We start from the raw sequence: 16015 nt of genomic DNA on the forward strand, positions 1-16015 counted from the left end.
ACCACAACAAAGAGAAAATCAAATTAGTTTGTCTTGACCCCTTCAGTTATCATCTTAAAAGACCTGCTTCCTCGTCATTATAATGATAATAGCAACAATAATCACACAACAGAAACAACCAATAATATAATGAAACAATATTAATCAAAGAAAATTAATGAGTCAAAAAATTTGATACATAGTTTAACAAGTTAAAAGTTAATAAATTGTTTAACAAGTTAAACTGCTGTATGTTTGGACATCAGACATGCCCTGAATACTTCCTGGTAGTTGGTTATTCTTTGCCTTAAACATGATTCGTGCTGTCTGAACAGTCTTGACCTCAGAAAGCGTGAATGTGTGTGACCGCTCTTCCTTTACTGGCATTACCAACGTTTACTGAGCTGCAACATGTCGGTCTGTCAGTGAATCACTGTTCCTGATTGTTCTCATCGTCTCATCTCACTTTGTTCTCGTCTCACTGTATCCTCATCTCGCTGTCCTCTTCTCATGTCACTGTCTTCTTCTCATCTCTTCAGCCTCCAATCATCTCTCATATGTCAGCTGTGGCCCCGCCCCCTGTGATCAGAACAGCTGACCTGTGATCAGTTTGCATGTGGCCAGTATGCCGGTTTGTTTCTGTGTAATTCTATTTGGTTTGAGGTTCCTGTCTCTGTTTCTTTTCCAGCACCATGACCTGATCAATCCTCGCTGTTGTGGATTTCCCTGATCTCTCTGCTCGGTAGTTCTGCGTTGTGTTTCCTGGTTCTCTGTAAAACAATATAATGAACAATTCATGGACATCAGCTGCTTACTTTGAACAATGTCAGCTAATATTAATGATTTACCCACTTTGTAAAGTCTCAGATCAGGTTAAACTGCTGGGCCGGTTTTGTGCCATGGGCCTTATGTTGAACACTCTAGCCAGAAGAGAAGACGTACTTCAGCTGTCGTTATGGATGAGCTGGTGAAGTTCACAATTACAATCAGAATCAGCTTTGTCTTCATACAGAGAATAATGAAATAGCATGATTCTTCTCTTTAATAAAGCCAAACAAATACAAACATACAGCAAGAAATATGCACACAAACAGATGAAAGACAGGAGCACAAAAAGTATAAATGAGCAGAATGTTGTGTTACAGTTCACTGCGAAAGTTTACAGCTGAGGTATGTGGTTTTACAATTTATAATATCATCAGGGACACCTCGGGTTTCATCAGGTGTTGCTTCCCAAAATCATATCCTAAATAAAAGATCAGTACCTCACAGAGCAGTTCTGCTTTTCATGTTTCTGGAGAGAAAAACACAAATAAAGTCAAACAAGAGTCATTTAAAGCCACACTGTGCAGGACTCCAGGCTTCAGGCTGTAACACCATAACACTGCCTGTCTTAAATGAAAATATTCCCTGAATTTCCCTGTATTTACGAACATGTGGTGCTGTGAAGGCAGAGAACAGCTGAGACACACACATTCAGACACATTCACACCACCTATGCCTGTACCGTTATACTGTGTTTATCCTCAGAGAAAAGGAGCTCTGTGTTACAGAACAGAACAGAGGTTTCTTCAAGCGTTACTTTGTGATTTTACAGGGCGTGGTGGATCGAAGAGGTTCAGGAAAAACTTGGCTCCTTCAGGAAAAGGTTGTGAGTCACTGATATAGACAACAGCTCACAGTGTTATCATAAACTATGATATTGATGAAAAGGTTGCTTTAATTTAGTGGTCTTGATCTTTATCCACGTTTCAAAAGCTTATAGTTGAATATTAAGACATTCAAACTGTTTTCTTGTCAATAAAAAAGAGAAGAAACGCGCACGCATCTGTTCAGGTGTAATGACACACCTGCTCTGCGGTTCACCTGAGACTAGGTGGGGTTTGAGCGGCGGGCGCAGCGCGCATGCGCCGCGCATCAGCGCACTATAATAAGCGCAGCCGGGCTGAGAGTACAGTATCTGGACCGGACCGCGGCGCAGGAGATGGGGGACGGCGCGAAGAGGAAGAAGGATGACAAGTCCTCCGACAGGGTCACGCTCAAGAAAGAGATAGGACTCCTGAGCGCGTGCGCGATCATCATCGGTGAGTGTGCGCAGCCTCCTGAAAGTTGCAGCTCGGTGTGTGAGAACTGCGGGAGCGTGGCCGCCGCGCGGCCGCTCCGCTTCACGGTCACACTCCACGGCGCTCTCAGACACGTCCGTGCCGGGCTCGTGCGGGGATGATGTAACTCCTGCGGCTTGGCACCGAGTAGACGCGCGGAGAGGTGACTTTTACGCACGAGCGCGGGGATGCGCGTGCAGCGCTCAGGGGCTTTGTGTGTGGAAACTGTTGCATCAGTCCGGGTCTTCTCAATATGGACATGCCGACGTGGCCGCATCTCCTCGTGCTCAACTTCAAACACGCGCAGACAAAGGCATGGGAGTGCGCGAGGCGCGCGCTCCCGGACTAACTCCTCATATTGCTCCGTTCAGAGGAACCCTGGACGCACACGCGCGCGAGATCCGCAGCCTCTGGAGAGCACGACTGATTTATAATGGAGGAAGTTGCGCTGCTGCTGCTAACGGTTTCCTGCACTTCTATATGTGGTGTGACGCTACAGTCAGCAGCCACGGAACAGCACAGGAACAGCACAGGAACAGTGTGAGGAACAGCACAGGAACAGTGTGAGGAACAGTACAGGAACAGTGTGAGGAACAGTACAGGAACAGTGTGAGGAACAGTGTGAGGAACAGTACAGGAACAGTGTGAGGAACAGTACAGGAACAGCACAGGAACAGCACAGGAACAGTACAGGAACAGTCCAGAGGAACAGGACAGAGGAACAGTACAGGAACAGCACAGGAACAGTACAGGAACAGTCCAGAGGAACAGGACAGAGGAACAGTACAGGAGAACAGTAGAAGAACAGTGAGCTGAGGAACAGTATCGGAGGAACCCTAGATGAGAGTCTCTTGAGGGCCGTGTTGGCCCACGGGCCTTATGTTTGACGTCCTGGTCTAATCCTCCTGCTCTAGATCGTGCTGAGAACAGATTTATCTGCTCCTGGTCAGTGAGGGGTCGACTATTTCATTTTCAGAAGAACATTAAAACAACTTTAAAATTGTGGATATTAGATTTTCGTTTGAAAATTCAAACATTACACTCAAGGTATTTTTTTTATCAGGGTCAAGAAGGGATGAATAAACTTCTACACTCAGGTTGACTTTTATTCTGTGTGGCCATGAATTATTGATTAGTGGAGACGGAATAGTGATTCAGGCCATGAAACATTCATTTGCGTCCAAAATTTAAAGTTTAGCTTCAGAAGTCATGTCTGTGCTCAGAACGTCTACCACAGGGAGAAGTCTTATTTTTGGCACTCTTGAAACTCAGTACTGTCCTCAGACCTGCTCTTTCTTTGATAACGTCATCTTCCGCTTGTCCCAGATAAACGGTAGAAGGTGGATGGATGGATGGATGGATGGATGGATGGATGGATGGATGGATGGATCTTCCGGGTACACAATGTGGAAAAAAACTGTCGTCTAACGTTTTACTTGTTTTTAGAGAGAAAAAATGAATAATAAACTATTATTTAAAGTTTTGTTTCTCCCTTCTTGACCCCGATGAAGAAATTTACCTTGAATTTTAATTTTATTATTTGAATTTCAGATTGAAAATCAAATATCTTCTGATTTCCATCCATCCATCCATCATGGATGGATGGAGCTGAAAATTAAATAATTCAAATGCACACAGACCTGCTGCTCTTCCGACACGGCTAATAATAACTGCATGGTATACTTGATCCTCCGGTGTTTTATTTTGGTCATAAATCACGTCAGCGTGACAAATGCTTTACAACCTGAGCACATCTTCAGTTCATGCCTTTCATCATAAAATCCCTCCACTCATCAGGTGGTTTGAACATAACGTGCCCCCCCACAGAGAGCTGCTCATCCTGACTGCACTCTGGTGACCGTTGTACCTGGAGCCGTTGGCGTCTCATTTCCTCAGTAATACTGACCGAATTCCATCGGTATTACTGAGTCTCAACTCATGTTAAATTGATCGGTACCATGATTCGGTACCTGAACGCATCCTTGTGACTGTGAGAGAGTGGAAGAGTGTTCGATTTCCCGTGCTGGACTTGAACTTTGCTTGAACTTGAACCATGCTGCTCCACAGAGCAGCATGGCTGAATCACGGCTCCACTCTCCAGAAAGCGATGCAGGTTCCGCTCGCTGTGGAGGGAATGCTTCGAATCTGAGGAAGCCCTGGCTGAGGAGTGCAGTGTTTCAAACAGCTTCAGATCTACGGCTACAACTCCTGCACTCGCTGCCGTTAGCATGCAGCTAGCATAGCATTTGTTAGCAAGCTAGCATCCATTAGTGACTTGTCTGCTGCCAGCAACTAATTAGCATTTTTTTCCACATAAACACACAAAAGTACCGAAGATTGGTACCACTGAGCACCGGTACCGACTCATAGGTACCGGGAAATGGTACTGCATGGGTTCAGATGTGTTCAGATGTGAATGGTACCTGGTTCTGACCTCTGCTGGTCCTGATCTCTGTGGTCCTGACCTCTGTGGTCCTGACCTCTCCTGGTCCTGACCTCTGTGGTCCTGACCTCTCCTGGTCCTGACCTCTGCTGGTCCTGACCTCTCCTGGTCCTGCCCTCTCCTGGTCCTGACCTCTGTGGTCCTGACCTCTGTGGTCCTGACCTCTCCTGGTCCTGACCTCTGTGGTCCTGACCTCTCCTGGTCCTGACCTCTGTGGTCCTGACCTCTCCTGGTCCTGACCTCTGTGGTCCTGACCTCTCCTGGTCCTGACCTCTGTGGTCCTGACCTCTCCTGGTCCTGACCTCTGTGGTCCTGCCCTCTGTGGTCCTGACCTCTGCTGTTAAAGTGCGAGCCTCTCTCAGCGCCCTGCCTTCACCACGTGGCTCTGCGTGAATCGTCCGAGCCTCTCATCCTCCTGCAGACAGTGATTACTGCCTGCGCTCAAACAGTGAGTCCACGTCGAAGAAACTTCGGCCTGCAGAACCGTCAAACACACGGCTGAAATTACAGAGAGCAGACAGGAATGTTTTCAGAGGCTGCTGTTTCCAGCCTGTCCAGAGTGAAGCAGCAGCAGCGGATCACTGGTGCAGGAGTGTTCTTGTCAGACTCACACTTTTATCAGTGGATTTTAGGAAACATTCTTCCTCCTGTGTTCGGACTAAAGCAGCGGTAAACACCTGGGACAGTCTGAACACGTCTGTTCACAGAGCTGATCAGGCAGCACCAGGCCCCTCAGCTCAGCTTGACGCCTGTGTCTGCAGGGTGAATTACCGCCGGGCTGTGAGAGCATGAATACCTGTGTGGGTTTGGCTCCTCCCACCTGTCACCTGCGTCTCAGGAAGTTTAAATACTGGAGAGGGGCTTTCAGTGCACACCCCATCAGACACACTCTGTGTGAACTGAGCACGGATTTAAACCATTCAATATAAACTTGAGAAAATTTCTGCTCCGACGGCGGATTTCAGCTCTTTAACTCGAGCGATCACAGAGGCGCTGCTGTAGAAACTAGTTAATTTTCCCTCAACAGGTCAGCTTAGCGTGGTGTGTTGACTCGGGGGGTGGATGAGGGGCTTCTGAAACACACCGGCGCTGCCTGGTTGGAGGCTGGAGGTCTGTCATGTCAGCAGGACGTCCTGCAGAGATCTCCAGGTTCGAGGAGTTGACGTGTTTGAAGGCTCATCCTCTGCACACACACACACACACACACACACACACACGCAGTGACGCACACACAGATCTTCAGGAATAATTCAGTACGGACGAATTCCTGTTTGGATCCACGTCTCAGTAAGAGATCCCACGTCAGGAACAGTCACACATTCAAACCGTGCGTTCCTCCTTAAAACCCTTTGACCTCATTGACCGTTCCCAGCGTTTAAATCCACTGTCGACCTGCAGCAGCAGCAGCAGCTCTAAGCCTCACGATTTCCTCCAAAGCTGCACTGCCACACGTTAGCTCTCATTTGTTATGCTGAAGAAGGAATGGACACTGAGCTCAGTGACCGAGAGACACTGGACTCTGTTTTAATAATTACGTGGAGTTTGTGTAGAAAATACTTCAACTTTATCATATCTTCTCATGTTTTATGATCATGTGGACTGAATGTTCAAAAGAAATTTTAGTCTTTGAAATATGTTGGCTCCCATTGTTTTCAATCATTTTCTGACTCTTCAAATAGTTAAAAATGAGCAGCGGATGGATGTATGAGAGTTAAACAGCTCAGTTCAGCGTGTTGGAGGATGTGTGTCTCATGCAGACTTCGCCCTGAGTCATGCTGCTTCCCACCACATCCAGCCCACTCACGGCGATCCGGACCGCCGCTGCCTGCGCGCAAAACCCAAACACGGCAAATATCAGCAGTGAACTGGATAGGCAGCTCCCTCAGGGTCAGCGCTGCCGCGGGACCAGAAAAACAGGACCTGGTGCCGCGACCTTCACCGTGCAGCAGGAAGGAGCGCTGTGACGGTGCCGGAGGCGGACTGGGTCAGTCGGACTCTGATTCACGACTTTCAGCAGAGATGCCAAACTTCCTGACATAACAAACACAGCCCCGGCGTTATGTAACATCTCCCGGTGCCTCCGCTATCGCTTCAGACAGTCGTGAACGCTCTCCTCGGACTCCGCCGTCAGCGTGCCTGGCCGGGCGCTCACTGGAAGATCTTCACACTTGGCCGAGTCGGCGTCTCTGTGCAGACAGGAGAGCAAACAGGGAGAAACGGCACAGCCAGGACCCCGTGTCTCCGTTACTATTATTGTTACTGACACATTATTTCACAACCGGACAGAAATCAGAAGCACAAAGCAACAAAATCAGCAACCTGACAGTGTAAACTACCGACACACAGTCAAAACTGAACGATGGGTGGAACGGTTCAGTGACGGCTGAAAGAGCTGTGGGATGAGAAAAAAAAAATTAACCTATTCGAAAAGGAAGACTGAAAACCAGACATAACAAGCCAGAGTATTGTGAACGGTTCCATTCTCTGATCCTGGTGTGTTCTCCGTGCAGATCACAGCACTGCAGCTTCTCTCTCCACTCCTCACTCTGCCCTGGATTCTTCACCCAGTGAAACCATTCATTTAAAACCACTTGGATTGATCCCACCGGGTCCACAGGCCTCACTGGGATTTATTGATGGAGACAAGACCCTCCTCGAACCAGATGATTGTAGGGTTTACACTGTCTGCTCCTGTCAAAACCCAGCTGATATGAGAACATTTCAAGTGAAAACTCTTTTTTTTTTAGTTTTTTTCTTTTCAGAAAACACAAAAACGCTTTGAGCCCACCTTGGCAGCTGTTTTCAAAAGCTGGTGTTTTCAGTGTTCTGTCGTGGTGCAAACGGACCCCCAAAACACCATGAAGGTTTTCTGCCTAACGTGAAGGAGTTGAACTTTCTAATTGAACTGTCACGTTTGTTAGACAGGCATCTTAATTATCTGTTAGGATAAAAATGTTAAATTGCCCTGCAGGGAGCCTCTGCAGTGTGGCTCTCGGAGCAGAAAGCCGGCTGACACGCTCTTCCCAGCTGGCTGTGTCGTAACTCACCTGACATTAAACACCCAGCTGAAATCAAATCGCTCTCATCTGATGTACCGACATGTTCGTGGTGGGATTTTTCTGTACGAGTTTCCTGAAATTCAAAAAAAGCAATATATCATCGTGCTCTCATAAGATCTGCTCCTGGAGCCTGAGTCCTCGGGGCAGATGGAGGAGGGGATAATGACGCTGATGATGAGGGTGATAGGTTGTGGTTTACAGGAACAGATCCTCTCATCAGATTTAACATGTCTCTCCGACACTTGTTTATTTAACACCTTAAATACTTATAGTCTGGCTCCTATATATTTCTAGGTATTTCTATTTATAGACAGAGGAAGATGTAGTGCTGTTTTATGGTATTTGCACAGCTTGAGAATCGGTGCAGGAGCAGAATGGTTCCACCTTAAATCCATCACATTAGACTCAAAGTCCGTTTACACAACGTTTTCACGTGAAAACACAAAACTTTCTTTGTGTTTTGTGGTCTGTTTACAAGACGCCGGAGCTCAGAAGCAATGATAGCTCTTTCAGAAGGGTTCCTAAGGTGGAACGTTTGGAAAACGATCAGGCTCCCTCTCCATGGAAACGAAGGAAGCTCTGCCCCTGGTCCTGGTCCCAGTCTTGGTCCACCAACTAGTGGAACAACATGAAAACTCCATGGTTTTCAGTGTTTCTGCTGTTTCCATGGAAACGCACATCGTTTTTAAAGCATTGCCATGTGAACGCGCACATATTCAGAAACAAAAAAGCCGAAGCCATGCATTTCTCTAAAGCCACAAACAAGAGTTACTATCAGAGGAGATAATCCAGATTATCTGAAGATGTGCTTTTCCTTTTCACCCTTTCTCCAACATCCAACACCTTCCTGAGCGGTTCTACCAGAAGGAACCTGCTGTTCCACCTCCGGCTGCTAGGTGGCAGTGTTTCTGTCCCCAGCCCGTCCTTCCACAGAAGAAGTCAGTGAGGCCTGAGCTCTCCTGTCCAACACACACCTGATCAAACACTCTTTTCAAACCGTTTCAGTTGGTGCTGCTAACAGAGACCAAGTGGATCAAAGTCGACCTCGCACCAGAGCAGCAGCACACATTCTCAGAGTTAGGTTGTAAATTCCTCACAGACGTGTTGAATTGTTCATGTGAAGCGGTTTTTAAATGAAGAACCTGTGAAAACAATGAGTCAGAATCTGATGGCTTCATCATGAACTTTCCCCTTCATGATCATGAAGTGACAACAGAGACGGAGTTCTGAAAGATGGTTCACTCTCAGGGAGTTTCAGTGAACCCCAAGACTGAAAATTCAGACACGGAAACTTCACAGATTAACAAAAATCTAATTCAAATTACTTTAAAAAATCATTTTAATTAAAGCTGATTAACAGTGGCGGGGCTGAAAGTGGTCAGGTCTGAGGTCTGGATCTCATCTGGAAAGTCCTCTACGAGGAGGAACTGAGACTGAGCAGGGCGGAGCGGGATTAAACCGAACCCCAGGGTGGAGAAACAGACGTCTGAGGAATCCTGTGGAGCTGAGAGGGTCTTTATTTGAAGCCTGGCCTGATTTAATACAGGTGCCTAGTGGAGAAGCTGAGGAGGGATGAAGAGGAAGAGGAGGACGAGGAGGAGGGGGAGGGAATGAGGAGGAGCAGGAGGAGGAGGAGGAGGGGGAGGGATGAGGAGGAAGAGGAGGAAGAGGGGGAGGAGGGATGAGGAGGAGGAGGAGGAGGAGGGATGAGGAGGAGGAGGAGGAGCAGGAGGAGGAGGAGGAGGGATGAGGAGGAAGAGGAGGAGGGGGAGGGAATGAGGAGGAGCAGGAGGAGGAGGAGGAGGAGGGGGAGGGAGGAGGAGGAAGAGGAGGAGGAGGAGGAGGGGGAGGGATGAGGAGGAAGAGGAGGAGGAGGAGGAGCAGGAGGAGGAGGGATGAGGAGGAAGAGGAGGGGGGGGAGGGATGAGGAGGAGCAGATGCAGCACAAGCACAGACAGGTAAGAGGAGTAAAGAGGGAGGAAACTACAGAAACCACCTCGCTGATGTAGTTCAGTAGTGATGACCTTGTGTTGTGCAGCCCTTGGTTCTCTCTACATCCTCCACGCGCTGATTTTCTTCTCCATCACTCTTTCAGAGGCAGTTCGGTGTGGAAGCATTCCCTCGTCTTTCAGCTGCTGCTAGTCCTGCTGTCAGACTCATCTGATCGGTCACCATGATCACATGCAGACTTTGACTGAAAATACTGAATGAAGGATAGTAGATGATGTTTCCTCAACAAATAGTGACATTTCAATTGGGGATTGACATATGGTGCAGCCCTCTCAGGACACCATGCTATTAAACACCTCTCCACAGAAAACAATCCTCGTGATCAATTTCAAGTCTTTATTATCTGCCAGGAGGGCGATTTGATCTACATCCACATCTGAGAAGACGAAGACATCAAATTACTCTATGAGCTGTTTAAGACCCTGAGCAGGAAGCTCCAAGGTCTTGAAGTCCTGTGTCTGGACATCAGGGCGTCTCCATCCAGAAGGAATGCAAATATCAGCACATACACACCCTGTGTAGGATCTGGATGTAAAGCTCTTCAGCTCCACTTCACTGCCGTCCTCATAGGAACGTGGGGTCCTGTGGAAATGCACACAGCCTTCAGAATTCATGTGTTAGTGCAGTCTTGTGTAGCATGCAGCTTATCTGTGTTAGTTGCACTCAGCTCAGAAGATGAAGTTCGGCTCCAGGAGTGGAGAGTGAGAGACTGAACACAGTTGGATTAAGGTAGTACCTTTTAATGTTATCAATATGCAAGCAAACAAAACAGTAACAATAGACAAAGAATTTAAGGAACGGCCACTCAAAAGGATTCATAAGGAAATAAATCTACAAATAAATTAATGGTCGACACTAGACATGAAACACCTCTTCGATTGTCAATGATCACAGCAGTAGATATCAACATTTTTTGCTTCTGATAAAAATTGGCAACCCAGCTCATCGGGCCCGACTTGGATCAAACTCCCAGGAACAATCTCCAGGCTTTTATGCCCAGACTAGGCTTCCTGGCTTGCCATCAACCTGGCCAGTTCCACAGTTTAACAGTCACACGGCTCAGGTTCAGACGCTCGTTGGCTCCGGTAGCCGGCTCCTGCAGCTTCCTGTCCCAAACGTACCTCTCTTGCTGCTGCTGGCCGCCAGCTGCAGCCGGGATTTATGCTTTTTGGTTGGATGCACTCCTTCACGTGATCGGATGACCTAACAACACACAACAGCTAGGATTGAACCATGAACTACGGCTGCAATACACGGATTACCTAATATTGAAAGTGATTAGGAGGTTGATGCTGCCGACTAGACTATCTGACAACAGGAATCACTTCTACAACCAGATCAGCCATGTTGGGAGCTTTGGCAGGTCTCAAGTGGACTGAACAACTTCTCATTTAGGCTGGGTAACATCTCTGTTTGGTCAGGGAGTGCTGGTTTCCCCCCAGGTAGAGCTTCAAGAACACATGTAGGTGGTATTCCTTCAGGTTCAGACAAGTTCTCCCCAGAATCGGGTTCTCCTACTCCCATAGCTGAAGAGGCTTCAGTCTCAGCAGAGGACTCACCACAGACAGGTAAGTGCAAACTTTCTGGACCAGGATCCACAGGCTTTGGTGAGGACCCAGGTGAACCAGCAGCTTTGGGCAGAGGCTGAGAACTGAATTCAAAAGAGGGCTGAACAGGTGAACTTTGGACCTGGAATGCGGCTGGCTGTATCCGGACTTGAGGCAGAGTCCATCCATTTTCTTGCTCAGCACAGCTCTTCAGTGAGATCAGCACTGTCTGGTTTCTGGTTTTGGGTTTGAGGACGATGTGGTGGTGTAACTGATGCAGGATCCACATCACCACATGCTGGCAGGAAGGGGCCTGGGAGAAGTAAGTGTCGGTGTAGCGTACCAGTCGGTCCATCTGTCCTGTTCTCAGGCCACACTGTGTACACGGGCAGGTCTCCAGCCCTTTTCACAACTGTGTACACATCTTTCTCCCATTTGTCTTCAAGCTGCTTTCCACAAGTCTGACATTTCACAAAAAAACTCGATCACTTTTCTCTAGACTCATAAACCAGTAACGTCATTACGAGTGCAGTTGTAGATGTGCAGTAGGTTTTACGTTAGTCATTCCACCTCGGAGTCTTGTGCTCCAGTTTTCCAGTCATGTTGAATAGGGTCCGGTTGAATCTCTCAGCTTGGTTCCCCTGAGGATGGTAAAGGGGTGGTTCTGGTCTTTATAATGCCAGCGAGTAGGCAAAGTTCCTTGATCAACTTCAACTTGAAGTCAGGCCCTTGGTCCATGTGGCGGCGTCCTGGGATCCCATAGCACACGATGAAGTTCTCCATTAGACAATTTGCCAAAGTCTTCACCTTCTGGTTTGTTGTAGAAATGGCTACTGAAAACTTTGTGAAGTGGACGGGGAAAACGAGAATGTCTTTTATATTACTTTTTTCGAGTGACATGTCCCTGCAGATTAACTCCAAGTGACGAGTGGTCCTGATGTTAATAAGTGGTGCTGATCTTGAGTCCCTTGCATCTCACACAACAGTCACAGGTGTTGATCTTTGCTTGGATACCATCTGACATGCAAGGCCAGAAAAACTGGGAGTGTACAAGATCTCGGGTTCAGTCAATATCCACGTGACCCATGTCATCATTCAAAGCTTTAAAGCTTTTCTTCTTATCTTTATCCCCTGAGGCACTCACACAGAAAACTCAATGTATCGTCCTTCTATTGGCGCCATCTCCTGCTGGGTAAATGTCTCCATCTTGTTCTGCTTCTCACCTGCAGAAACCAAAACTTTGGTCTTGGTGAGGTTCTCTCCATCACCACTCTTGTTGAAGTGATGCAGGTTTTGCTTGTTTGGCAGTTCACTCAGCTGACCAACAATGATCCTATTCACTGCAGCAACCGCCAGTCCGATGCCTGGTTTAGCAGTGTCACCGCCTTGCATGGACTCCACCTTAAAAGGCAGGATTGACAGGACACGATCCTTCTGTCCGGCCCCGGTACGAGTTCCTGAATAAAGCATTCCAGCACTGTCTGGTGGCTCCTTGGGTTGCTTTAAATCGGTGCTAGCTCTTTCCACCTTAATGTTAAGTGCAAACAATTTCCTTTCTCCAATTGAAAGCTGCTTCTTCTAATTAAGCTGTGAACACTCCTCCAATGAGTGCTCACAGGAGAACTAACACATGTTAGAAGTCTCATATGAACCTGGAAGTGCAAGAAGTACTATCACAGTCAAGCCAATCCCGCCACCAAGCTTGGATTTATGCCAGTTTTTATGTGCACACAGAGTTAAAAATGGCCATTTACTGTGTTACTCCACACTGCTCATACTAAGGATCGACCAATTATCAGCATGGCTGATAATATCGGCCAATATTGGGCATTTTTTTAATAATCGGCATTGGCCTTTTTTTTCCCCCAATAACTGATGAAATAAATGTATTTAAAAACGTGCTCTTTGGATCATATATACAACCGTCTCTCTCTCTTTGCCTGAAGTCACTACTCTGGGCTGTGTAACAATGTCCCACCCACAGCTAAATTTTGACGCCAAAATGTTCATTTATACTGCAAATGAATATCGGTTCAACATATCGGGTATCGGTTTCCAAAAGTACCAATAATCGGCATCGGTATCGGCCCTAAAAAAGCCATATCAGTCGATCCTTAGCTTATACCTTGCAAAGTGAATTATTATGAATCAGCATCCGAGCCAGTAATGCTCACCTCCAGCGGTGTTCCCAATGTTGTCTCGGCCGGCCATCCCCCCTGCCGACTGAGCAACGTACCATCTACGTGTCCTCTCCTGGCAGCTGGTGGAGTCAGCGTCCTCCTGACGAGCTGAGACCCTGCCGCTCACATCCTGGCAGCGAGGCGGTGGTCTCCTCACGGTGTTCCAAGTTGGCGTCACTAACCCTCTCGACAGCAGCTGGCTGAAGGCGTCCCTCACATCCGAGTGGTCATGCGTCCTCTCTCACAACTCCAACGCTTGCAGATCATCGGCGTTCTTAAAATCAGCATGCTGACAGCTCAAATGTCCAGAAGCAAGTTTTCTTGACAAATGTAAGCGCTGTCCACTACCACTTAGTCTGGTGCATGAAGGTGCAGCTTATGACTTGTGCAGAGGCTTAGATGATACCATAACTGTCCAGACAATTCCAGTAATATCTGAACATTTCATTTGTCTTCGTCGTCAACTCCACCGCTTCTCCACAATGCGTGCTCAAAAAACTGTCTGCTCTGTTTCATGCACACCTGCATGACTGACGGTCCTGCTTAATGCACTTCCAGTGCCACCCACAGTCACAAAATATAGAACTTTTTGCAGTAGTGTTTGATTTCTGCCATCTTCGTTTTTTTTCTGTGAGTTGCTTCTTCTTGGCAGCGACAAGTGCAGAGTCTGGGGTTATCGCATTGAGGCTTCATATGGCCCTCTTCACCACACAGATAGCAGTAGCCGGTCCTGGGAACAGGTTCTTTGGTGACATTCCCGCCCTCTGCACCTCACCCAAATTACAGCCAGGTGGGGGCTTGAACGCAGTGAAGTGACTGGAGCCTGACTGCGCAGCAGTGAGGGCTGCAAGTTGCTTCTGCATATCAGCTATTTGTTGAGTGAGTCATCCCAACAGCGGTGGCAGAATTGAGTCAGTAAGTGTCAATCAAAGTCTTTGTTTAAAACTCTGCTGCTGTACAGCCTGATTCAGCGCCACCTGCAGGCGCTGCAAATAGTTTGGTGGTTTCTCTCCATCGTCTTGGAATGTCTCCATAAATTCGATGTATAGTTCATCACCATCCTGAACAGTGCCATACGCTGAGTCAAGTGTCTGTAGATACACTGTTGGTGCGATGTCAGGCCTCAGGAGCTTAACCACGTCAGCAGCAGGTGGTAACAAGCTGTCAGAGATCTTGTGTGAATGCTGGAGATCGAACGCTGCAGGATCCTTCAATAGCAGCTCTACTCCAGACCTCCATGTATCATAGTCTGACTCAGTTTGAAGTCTGGGCGATCTTCCAGAGAAAGCGTTGAGATGCTGTGTGGGGTGCAGAGAAAGTATGTCGTCATTCTTGATGATTTGCTCAACCACATCCCATTGAACTTCAGGTGGAATAAGGTTAGCATGTGACGTACCTGGCAAGGAGGCTCTTGAGGCATATTGGGCTGTGGGATCTGGCTGGACCTTTGGCTGTGGCACGGTGTTCTGGCCTCAGCAGCAGGACAGAGTGGGTGACCACAGGTTTGTTGTTCTGACAGGTAGCTTTCAGTCGGCAACTTCTCTAATTCTTTCGCACAGACTGTAGGTACATCCAAAATCTCACATGTCACCTCCCCATTGTCACACACGTATATACGGTTGAAATGGGCCCCGTGCACCCAGCGCTGTGTCTGAATTATATTCAGCAATGATGGAATGGTGAAAAGAAGCAGAATCAGGTTCATCGATATGTTCAAACTCTGAAGTAGAGCCATACTGCTTTAGGAATTTGATAGTCTCTTCATCTGTTTTAGGTTTTGTTGCTTCCTTTCTCGAAACTGCATTTGAAATCTTAATGCCATGTTCCTCCAATTTGTCCAGTTTTACACAATAAATATATTGGGAATAAGTGTTGGGAAGGCAATATACCGGTTGAATAAGTGGGCTGTAAACGAGCTGCGAGGGGTGAAACATAAAGAGGAGCAGCTGCATCCAGAACTTCCTCCCAGCCCGACCAGAGCAGTGCAGGTTCCGCTTGGATCAAACTCCCAGGAACACTCTCCAGGCTTTTACGCCCGGACGAGGCTTCCTGGCCAATTTCACAGTTTAACAGTCACACGGCTCAGTTTCAGACGCTGGGTGGCTCCGGTAGTCGGCTCCTGCAGCCTCCTTTCTCAAATGTGCCTCTCTTGCTGCTGCTGGCCGCCAGCTGCAGCCATGGTTTATGCTTTCTGGTTGGATGGTCATGTGACCGGGTGACGTAACGACAACATGTAGGAGTAACTGTTATTATTTTGTATCATTAGGAACGAGGGAAAAGGGCTTTTCCCGGCTGGGTTACACTTGTGATTGTTCCACTCCAGTATGGAATCTAAATGAGCGCAGGCCTCTGGTTCTATGGGGACTGACTCCTGTCATCCATGTCTTCACTGCTCTGGCTCTTTAGGGAGACATTAGATCCTCTTAAACCCTGATTTACTGAGCAGATAGAATAATGTGACTCTTCCTCCTCAGGGAACATCATCGGATCGGGAATCTTCATCTCCCCCAAAGGAGTCCTGGAGCACGCCGGCTCGGTGGGCCTGTCGCTCATCGTCTGGGTGTGTGGGGGCGGGATCTGCACTCTGGGCTCCATGTGCTACGCTGAGCTGGGAGTGACCATCCCCAAGTCCGGAGGAGACTACTCCTATGTGACGGAGATCTTCGGAGGGCTGGTGGGGTGAGTCCTGTGTGTG

At 47.8% G+C, this 16015-nt stretch overlaps 1 protein-coding gene across 1 annotated transcript in view; it reads left to right on the plus strand.

The window, feature by feature from the left end:
- Positions 1–1943: 1943 nt before the first annotated feature.
- Positions 1944–16015, plus strand: part of slc7a10a (solute carrier family 7 member 10a) — a 33333-nt gene continuing 19261 nt past the window's right edge. Inside the window, exons 1-2 of the mRNA XM_030096159.1 lie at positions 1944–2063; positions 15795–15999. Of these exons, the coding sequence (XP_029952019.1) occupies positions 1964–2063; positions 15795–15999 (305 nt within the window). The 5' untranslated portion in view covers positions 1944–1963. The remainder of the gene's footprint in view (positions 2064–15794; positions 16000–16015) is intronic.

This window comes from Salarias fasciatus, chromosome 1 (genome assembly GCF_902148845.1).
Source record: "Salarias fasciatus chromosome 1, fSalaFa1.1, whole genome shotgun sequence".
In the NCBI taxonomy this organism is placed as follows: domain Eukaryota; kingdom Metazoa; phylum Chordata; class Actinopteri; order Blenniiformes; family Blenniidae; genus Salarias; species Salarias fasciatus.